This window comes from Salvelinus fontinalis, chromosome 2, assembly GCF_029448725.1.
Source record: "Salvelinus fontinalis isolate EN_2023a chromosome 2, ASM2944872v1, whole genome shotgun sequence".
In the NCBI taxonomy this organism is placed as follows: domain Eukaryota; kingdom Metazoa; phylum Chordata; class Actinopteri; order Salmoniformes; family Salmonidae; genus Salvelinus; species Salvelinus fontinalis.
The window spans coordinates 25,235,184-25,245,863 of NC_074666.1; the positions used below are offsets into that span (position 1 = coordinate 25,235,184).

General features: G+C 40.2%; 1 protein-coding gene across 1 annotated transcript; it reads right to left on the reverse strand.

Moving 5' to 3' along the window:
- Nucleotides 1–1,636: 1,636 nt before the first annotated feature.
- Nucleotides 1,637–3,146, reverse strand: LOC129868718 (trace amine-associated receptor 13c-like). The gene has a single exon (XM_055942911.1). It carries the CDS (start codon nt 3,144–3,146, stop codon nt 2,199–2,201), a length of 948 nt encoding a protein of 315 aa, XP_055798886.1. The 3' UTR covers nt 1,637–2,198.
- Between the last annotated feature and the right edge of the window lie 7,534 nt (nt 3,147–10,680).

Below are 10,680 nucleotides of genomic sequence, written 5' to 3' on the forward strand. Positions count from 1 at the left end.
TTTATGGTATATGTGCTTATAGCACATGCAATCAACATTTACTGTATGTGGCATTCCACAGGAACATTGTATGGACTTGTAAAAATGTCTATCTGAACTGAATTATGAAACACACTTTGCTTACTTACATCGTGGTGACAAATACTATTGTCACACATCAGAACAACCACAGTGTCCTCTGACCCAATCACCTCTTTGATGTTTTCTTCATTTTTTATTTGTTGTTGTTGTTGTCTATGATTTAAAAAAGTGACAAAGAAATGTGATTTCCAACTAAGTTAATTTATATCAATCAATGATCTAAAAAGCACTTCACATGATTACCTTATAAAATAACATTTCACACAAAAATCACATGTCACGTTCCTGACCTGTTTTTCCTTTTTCTTGTATTTATTTAGTTGGTCAGGGCGTGAGTTGGGGTGGGCTGTCTATGTGTGATTTTCTATGTTGGGGTTTTGTGTTCGGCCTGGTATGATTCTCAATCAGAGGCAGCTGTCAATCGTTGTCCCTGATTGAGAATCATACTAAGGCAGCCGGAGTTTCACGTGTGTTTTGTGGGTGTTTGTTCTTGTGTCAGTGGTCCGCCACACAGGACTGTCACGGTAGTTATTTTGTATCGCATATTGTTGTTGTTAATTATTAAATCACTATGGAAACTAGCCACTCTGCGTATTGGTCCGATCCGTCTCGCCTCTCCTCGTCCGAGGAGGAGGATTACGACTGCCGTTACAGAACAACTGTTTTGGAATAAGACATTTCATAAAGTTTGCCTTCCTCAACAGCTTCAATGGAAGCTCCCAAACCCTTGGCACTATGAACATCTATAATGCAAGACTAACTACTGTATTGTGACAGTAACCATACCTTGCACAAAATGCTATGATTGTGTGAATCTCTCTTTAGGGGCAATATTATTTATGTCATAACTGCATAGTGTTACCTTTCATCATCAAATTCTTACTCAATACACCATTGCATTAGACCTGGACATTATATGATATCTCGCAGTATTGTACATTCAACTTTACTACACTTGTTCAAGACGTTGTGTTGCCATTGAGCCACTAGAAGGTAATGTTAAACAACATATAGAATGATTTATGACGTCCTCAAAATGCACTATACTTTTACAGTACTGACATACTCTTCTTCGGGATCGGTGTCCCTTCCACGGGACGGTTGAGCTAACGTAGGCTAATGCAATTAGCATGAGGTTTTAAGTAACAAGAACATTTCCCAGGACAAAGACATATCTGATATTGGCAGAAAGCTTAAATTCTTCCTAATCTAACTGCACTGTCCAATTTACAGTAACTATTACAGTGAAATAATACCATGCTATTGTTTGACGAGAGTGCACATTTTTTGAACATGAAAAGTTATTAATAAACAAATTAGGCACATTTGGTCAGTCTTGATACAAATGTTTGAACAGAAATGCAATGGTTCATTGGATCAGTCTAAAACTTTTCACATACACTGATGCCATCTAGTGGCCAAAATATAAATTGCACCTGGGCTGGAATAATACATCATGGCCTTTCTATTGCATTTCAAAAATGATGGTACAAATGAAATACAAAAGAACTGTTGTTTTTTCTTTATTATCTTTTACCCGATCTATTGCGCTATATTCTACTACATTCCTTTCACATTTCCATAAACTTCAAAGTGTTTCCTTTCAAATGGTACCAATAATATACATATCCTTGCTTCAGGGCATGAGCTACAGGCAGTTAGATTTGGGTATGTCATATTAGGCGAAAACTGAGAAAAAAGGGACCAATCTTTAAGAGGTGTTACACATAATTGCATATTCTTACATTAACCCTCAACTTCTTACACTATACACCATTAAGTTAGACCTGGACATAATCTGATATTATGGAGTAGTTTAACTACACTTGCTAAACAACATATAAAAGGATTCATGAAGACCTCATTGCATTTTACTTTTACAGTACTTAGATAATATTTATCATTACATAACATGGAACTACAATCAATTAATAACAAGCTTATGCATTCTGCATTCACAATCAAACTGTATCAACATCACATTCTGAATCAATACCACATTTATCTAGAATGACAACTGTTAACTGAACCTATCTCAGAATGAAATTCTATGTCAGTGTATTGTTACATGACATAAGTCATCTATATTTGTCAAACTTTGAATAAAAATGCAGGAACTATGACAGCCTTAACTTCAGAGTTAAAATATGTTTAGCTGTCACTTTGAACCATGGATAAAATAAAGCATAAATGATTGGATTAATTAAGGAATTAACAAATGGCAGAAAGCTTAAGTAAACTGATGATTGCTGGGAAAAAAACTGTATAAAAAATATTGGAATCCAACAAGTGAGATAGGTGAAAACTACAATAGATAGAGTTTTTGCTGCTTTTCTCTCAGTCTTATTCACCTGTACAGTTTTAACACCAGACTTGGTGGCAGCCTCTTTTGAAAATACCTTTCTGGCCTGTGATCTGGCAACCAAAAATATTTTCAAATAAAGTGTTATAATAACTGAGCACGGGATAACACTTGAAAATAGAAGGTCAATGATGCTCCTCCAGATAAATCCTTCAACAACAAAACATTCTTCCAAACACTGTCTGGGTACATTTATATTAACATAGTTATTTAAAATAACAGCATTGTATGTGATACAACAACACCAGGTAATTGATATACAACCAATTATTCTTGTTATTGTTATTTTTGAGTGGTACATCAAGGGATCACACACAGCAACATAGCGGTCAATAGATATCAATATCAAATTGCCCAGAGATAAAGAGAGACATAAATAATTGATATAGAGAGAAATCACACAGAAATATTTCCCATAAAACCAGCATGATTCCATTACTGTTACAGCCACTACTGGTATCACAATCAGTCCCACCAGGAGATCTGCCACAGCCAAAGAGAGGATGAGCAGGTTGGTTGGAGTGTGGAGCTTCTTGAAGTGAGAGACGGAGATGATCACCAGTACGTTCAAAAATACTGTAACCGCTGAAATCAATGAGATGAAGATGTACAGTGTTATGTAAATAGATGTCGATAGCAAAGCCTTTCTGCAAGAAGAGTTTTGGTCTGGAAAACAGTATTGAGAATCTTCGTGTTCCTTCATCTGTAACGAAGGGTAAAAATGTTCCTGTTCCTGCTTGGTCCTGTGTGTGACACTGTCAGGTCAGCCTTCTGACAAACTCTGAGCTCTGCCTCTCTATTTATCCCAGAGTGACTGACAGACACTCCCCTCCTCAGAGTCTCTCTGCACACACACCACGAAAACAGAAACACGTGAGCACACCAATGCTTGAACGTTCTGATTAGCAAATCATTTGTGAATCCATGATGTGATGCATGACAGGATTGGATGTTGCTGTGTCCACACAGCCTGTCCTTCAGCCTTACTGATTAGTTTAGATTAAAGAGTTTAATAGTCACATGTACAGTGAAATTATTGAGCTCCGAGCTCCAAAAATGCAGGAACAAGTTAAGTAAAACAATGTAAATAATAAAATATAATAATAAAAAATAAAAGTTGATATGTATGAACAGTACTTATTAACAACTGTAGCGATGATACATGTCCACTGGGATGGGGGCATGGTAAAATGTCTGTTGATGGCGGGGGGAACAGCAGAGGGGGTGGAGGAAGACTGGGGAGCAGAGGGGAGAGACAGGGGGAGAAGGTAGCTGACTAGTAGCGACTATTCAGCAGCCTTATGGTCTGTGTTTAGAAGATTTTTTGCCAGTCTTACAGTTTTTGCATGGTACTTCTATACTGCCAGTGTCTGATTGATGGAAACAGGGAGAAAAGGCCATGGCTCTGGTACGGAGTCCCTGGCACGGAGTCCCTGGTACGGAGTCCCTGGTGATCTTCTTGGGCTTCATGCGACACATGGTGTTGTAGGTGTCTTGGATGGAAGGCAGTGTGCACCCAATTGTGCATTTGGCTGAGCGTACGATCGTCTGTATCGCCTGAGTGCACTTGCTGAAGAAGACACAATAGCAATTCTTCAACCTCAGCATTCTGAAGAAATCTGGCCTGTCCCCGAGGGCCCTCAGTTTTCTACAGGAGCACCAACGACAGCATACTGCATCCCAGCCTGGTACGGTTGTCTATGTGATTTGAATACTTTCAGAATATACTGTATGCACAAATTATGGCAAAAACAGCTCAAATAAGCAAAGAGAAATGACAGTCCATCATTAATTTAAGACATGGTCAGTCAATCCAGAACATGTCAAGAACTTTTAAAGTTTCTACAAGTGCAGTCGCAAAAAACCATCAAGCGCTATGATGGAACTGGCTCTCATGAGGACCGCCACAGGAAAGGAAGACCCAGAGTTACCTCTGCTGCAGAGATTAAGTTCATTAATGAAAGTTACCAGCCTCAGAAATTGCAGCTCAAGTAAATGTTTCAGAAAGTTAGTAACAGACACATCTCAACATCAACTTTCAGAAGAGACTGCATGAATCAGGCCTTCATGGTTGAATTGCTGCAAAGAAAGTACTGCTAAAGGACAACAATAATAAGAAGAGACTTGCTTGGGCAAAGAAACACGAGCAATGGACATTAGACCAGTGGAAATCTGTCCTGTGGTCTGATGAGTCCAAATTTGAGATTTTTGGTTCCAACCACCATGTCTTTGTGAGACGCATAGTAGGAAAACGAATGATCCCCACATATGTGGTTCCCACCGGGAAGCATGGAGGAGGAAGTGTGATGGTGTTCAAGGCACAACATTCTGCAGCAATACGCCATCCCATCTGGTTTGCGCTTGGGACTATCATTTGTTCTTCAACAGGACAATGACACAACACACCTCCAGGCTGTGTAAGGGCTTTTACCAAGAAGGAGAGTGATGGAGTGCTGCATCAGATGACCTGGCCACAATCACCCGACCTCAACCCAATTGAGATGGATTGGGATAAGTTGGACCTCAGAGTGAAGGAAAAGCAGCCACCAAGTGCTCAATATATGTGGGAACTCCTTCAAGACTGTTGGAAGAGCATTCCAGGTGAAGCTGGTTGAGAGAATGCCAAGAGTGTGCAAAGCTGTGATCAAGGCAAAGGGTGACTACTTTGAAGAATCTCAAATGTTAAATATATTTTGATTTAACACTTTTTTGGTTACTACATGATTCCATATGTGTTATTTCATAGTTTTGATGTTTTCACTACAATGTAGAAAATAGTACAAATAAAGAAAAACCATGGAATGAGTAGGTGTGTCCAAACTTTTGCCTGGTACTCTATATTGTCATGCCTTGGAGCTTGTGCTTACACCCACCGCTTGTCCCGTTGACGGAAGTAGAGTGTCTACTGTTTATGTCCAGCATGTGTTAGCATGTGTCCATTTGCTTTGATGAAAGCGAGAGTATTGCACAAGAGCGGAAACTAACTCTGTGTTTTTGGACACCTCCCTGCAAGTGGAGGCCCCTTACATCATTACCTATTCTATTGGAAAATATAATAGCAAGAATTACAGCCGGGAAGGGCTGGTTACACCAGATGTATGGCTACCTCTTGGGCACTGTTCTAAGCATATCGTTATGGGAGATTTGCGTTATGGCACATTGGACCACCCCTCATATGTTTACCTGGTCTTTCACTGACTGAATGTCAATGTACCTTCGTTTTCTTCCCTCTGAGGGGTGATACTGTTGTAACTACCCTGGCTTCAGAGAACATGTCTACATTACGGTGTCCCATAAGTGACACATCAAAGCAAATATTAGAAATACAACTTTGAGTTACTTGCGTAACCCCGGTTCTATGAGAATATGAGTGAGATGTTTGATTTAAAAAAAGACATATTTACCTGGTTTGTTTAAAACCTCATGAGGATAGGGGGTGCTGTTGTCACTTTTTCTGGAAATCGTGTAATTTTTAAACGGCTTCCTACTCAATTCTTGCTCGTACAATATGCATATTATTATTATTATTGGATAGAAAACAGTCTCTAGTTTCTATAGCCGTTGAAATTTTGTCTCTGAGTGGAACAGAACTCATTCTACAGCAATTTCCCTGACATGGAGTCAGATTTCACACATCTTTGCCCCTGATCTAGAGTCAGTTTAAAGGTCCCCGTGAATGCTATGAGGATACAGACACTGCTTACGTCTTCCCCTGGATGTCTTTACGTGATGACGCTTTGAATGGTTTCGATTGCGCAATCACAGCCTCTATAAAGCAGATCAACGTGTAGGTAGTAACTCTTTTCCAGCTGCGCCGGACGCGCGGTGGACACCGACCTGCTCTTTTTCCAAGCATTAGTGTAGCCAGTAATATTTCTCAGGTCATGTTTTTACTTGTAATAGGTGTTAAAGACATCATAAGGTAGTTAATTTAAACCGTTTTATAGCAATTTATATCCGTTTAGTGCGATTTTGGGACATTTATTTCTGAGACACTTTGAAGCGCCGGGCACGTTTCCAGTTCATGCCGAACGCAGTGGGCATTTCCACATGGCAAGAGGACAGCTTTCGACCAAAAGACGATTAGACCCAAGAAAGGATTCTTTGCCCAAGATTCTGATGGAAGAACAGCTCAAAGTAAGAACAATTTATTATGATAAATCGTGTTTCTGTCGAAAAATGTTAATCGCTTATGACGCCATTTTGTTAGACGTAGCTTCGCTTGGCGCAAACTGTATTGAAAAGTAAGGATAATTTAAAAAATCTAAATCAGCGATTGTATTAAGAATTAAATTGTCTATCAATCGCTGTCCACCCTATATTTTTTAGTCACGTTTATGAGTATTTATGTATACGACTAGATCACTGTCTAATATGGCGCACGACATTTTCTGACCTGCTGGGCAACTTTTGTCATTGTCTAACCATGATTTTGGTGGCTAAATATGCACATTTTCGAACAAACTGTATATGTATGTTGTAATATGATGTTACAGGAGTGTCATCTGAAGAATTCTGAGAAGGTTAGTGAAAAAATTAATAGATTTTGGCGATGTTGACGTTATCGCTCTCTTTGGCTAGAATCAATGCTCTGGTAATGTTTGCACATGTGGTATGCTAATATAACGATTTATTGTGTTTTCGCTGTAAGACACTTAGAAAATCTGAAATATTGTCTGTATTCACAGGATCTGTGTCTTTCGATTAGTGTATGCTGTGTATTTTTACGAAATGTTTGATGATTAGTAATTAGGTAATACACGTTGCTCTATGTATTTATTCTAGTCGATTTGTGACGGTGGGTGCAATTGTAAACTATGATTTCTACCTGAAATATGCACATTTTTCTAACAAAACCTATACTATACCATAAATATGTTATCAGACTGTCATCTGATGAGGTTTTTTCTTGGTTAGTGGCTATCAATATCTTAGTTTAGCCGAATTGGTGATAGCTAGTGGTGTTGGTGGACAAAGAAAAGATGGTGTCTTTTGCTAAGGTGTTTAGCTAATAGATTTACATATTGTGTCTTCCCTGTAAAACATTTTAAAAATCGGACATGTTGGCTGGATTCACACGATCTGTGTCTTTCATTAGCTGCATTGGACTTGTTAATGTGTGAAAGTTAAATATTTAAAAAATATTTTTTTTTTGAATTTCGCGCTCTGCCTTTTCAGTGGAATGTGGGAGGAGTGCCGCTAGCGGCACCCCGGGGCTAGACAGGTTTAATATTAATAGTTAGCAATTAATATTTAACAAATTGGACATTTCTGCTCTGTTTAATTCAGTTTTTCTGTAAAGAGATGGTTTCCACTCCAGCTTCCTGCAGTTAGTATGCTAGAGATGGCTTGAGCTGACAATGACTGGTGATAAAAACCTAAACGCTGGCATTCCATAGACAAGATGTGGTGTGTATGTGACCCGAGATAGAGAGAACCTGGAAGAGTTTAGAACAATGCCTCATTGTTGCCTCAAGATTCAGTACCGAGAGAGACTTGGTCATTTCTTCAAACAATCATCTTATTTAATTTGGATTAATTATTGCAGTCATGAAACCAGTCAGCCCAACAGTCTTGACTGTTGAGATGAGCAGCCTTTACAGACAATGCACAGTTTTATATAGCTGATACCAAGATTGCTTAGTCAGTCATTTCTAACCTTCCCATAAGCCACCTTGGTTATCTACACAAGATGGTGTTTTACTTAGTTTCCCAGATGCCTGGAAGCTATATAAAAACTGTGCATTGTCTGTAAAGGCTAGGCTGCTCATCTCAACAGTCAAGACTGTTGGGCTGACTGGTTTCATTACTGCAATTATTAATCAAAATTAAATAAGATGATTGTTTGAAGAAATGACCAAGTCTCTCTCAGTACTGAATTTCCACGACAGATGTGTCACCGCTTTTCCCTGCTCACAAGAGCACAAGGAAGAGATGCATGCTCGAGAATGACCAGTTGGCGGGTGAATGGATCCCTTTTTGGAGGTCTGGGGATCATCTCATTCGCCACTCGACCTGTTGGTCTCCAACTGACACTGTGTGATTGGATACTTAGAGCTTGTGACTCTCCGATAAGTGTAACATCTCACTCATATCCGCATAGAACCGGGGCTGCGCAAGTAACCCAACGTTTTGGGTCCACTTCTGAAAGAAAGATACACTGAACAGTGTTACTTGAGATTCTATGCATTATAGAGGCTTTTATCTCACCTTACATCTCAGTCATCAAGTATGCGTGTAGTTCATTCTTCCATTGCTCCATGTCAGTAGGCATGGGGGTTGCCCCTCTCTGGGGTGGATGCTATACAGCCCCAGCACACCGGGCCTCCCCATGGATGTCCTACCACCTCCTTCCAAGGCTCTCTTTGGGCCCCTCTGCAAATGACATGTTACGGTTATGACGAAGTTCTTGACTAACTGGCCTGCCACTAACCCATGCAACCAGGTTTCTAGTAGGACAACCTCTGAAGTCGATGTCTGCATCCGAGTGGAAACCTAATTAGGGTAATAAAAAATCCCCATCAAAATCTGTGTTTGAGCTAGAGGTATCTAAAAATTGTAAAGTCAACTATAAAAAGGTGCAGAATTCTGGCCACGTATTAATCATGTTATGAATATTTCACCAAAAATGTCATACACATCAAATCAAATATTGTTCCTGGTCAAAAATGCAATGGAAAGGGGCCTAACGAGTGGCACAGTAGTATAAGGCACTGCATCGCAGTGCTAAAGGCATCACTACAGACCTGGGTTCGATCCCGAGCTGTATCACAACCGGCCGTGATCGGGAGTCCCATAGGGCAGTGCACAATTGGCCCAATGTCATCCGGGTTAGTGGAGGGTTTGGCCAGGGGGGGGGCTTTATTTGGCTCATCGAGCTCTAGCGACTCCTTGTGGTGGGCTGGGCGCCTGCAGGCTGACGTCGGTCAAATCAAATCAAAACAAATCAAATGTTATTAGTCACATACACATGGTTAGCAGATGTTAATGCGAGTGTAGCGAAATGCTTGTGCTTCTAGTTCCGACAATGCAGTAATAACAACAAGTAATCTAACCTAACAATTCCACAACTACTACCTTATACACGCAAGTGTAAAGGGATAAAGAATATGTACATAAAGATATATGAATGAGTGATGGTACAGAACGGCATAGGCAAGATGCAGTAGATGGTATAGAGTACGGTATATACATATGAGATGAGTACTGTAGGGTATGTAAACATACAGTGGCGTAGTTTAAAGTGGCTAGTGGTACATGTACAGTAATCCCTCGTTTATCGCGGGGGTTACGTTCCGAAAATGACCCGCGATAAGTGAAATCCGCGAAATAGAAAACTTTTTTTTTTTTTACAATTAGCAACTATTACATGTATACAAATACAGTGACTCACGTGTAGGCCGTTTCACTGCTCTTCAGAGCGTTTCGTCGACATTATGGGTTTAGGAGATGTTCGAAATTACAAGATAATTTGGCCAACTTAATGTAAATTTGCCAAGCTGTTTTATGTACGTACACATAACTGCACGAGACGACAAAATGATAGCACAATTCGTAGCATGTTTTGATACAAGAAGCGGGAGTGAGTTTTTAGCGAATCAGAATGCAGAGCACAATGTACCAAAAAAAAAAAAAAAATGCATTATGAAAATCCGCGAAATAGCGAATCCGCGATAAGTGAACCGCGAAGTGGCGAGGGATCACTGTATTACATAAAGATGGCAAGATGCAGTAGATGATATAGAGTACAGTATATACATATACATATGAGATGGGTAATGTAGGGTATGTAAACATTATATTAAGTGGCATTGTTTAAAGTGGCTAGTGGTACATTTTTACATAATTTCCATCAATTCCCATTTTTAAAGTGGCTGGAGTTGAGTCAGTATGTTGGCAGCGGCCGCTAAATGTTAGTGGTGGCTGTTTAACAGTCTGATGGCCTTGAGATAGAAGCTGTTTTTCAGTCTCTCGGTCCCTGCTTTGATGCACCTGTACTGACCTCGCCTTCTGGATGATAGCGGGGTGAACAGGCAGTGGCTTGGGTGGTTGTTGTCCTTGATGATCTTTATGGCCTTCCTGTGACATCGGGTGGTGTAGGTGTCCTGGAGGGCAGGTAGTTTGCCCCCGGTGATGCGTTCTGCAGACCTCACTACCCTCTGGAGAGCCTTACGGTTGTGGGCGGAGCAGTTGCCGTACCAGGCGGTGATACAGCCCGACAGGATGCTCTCGATTGT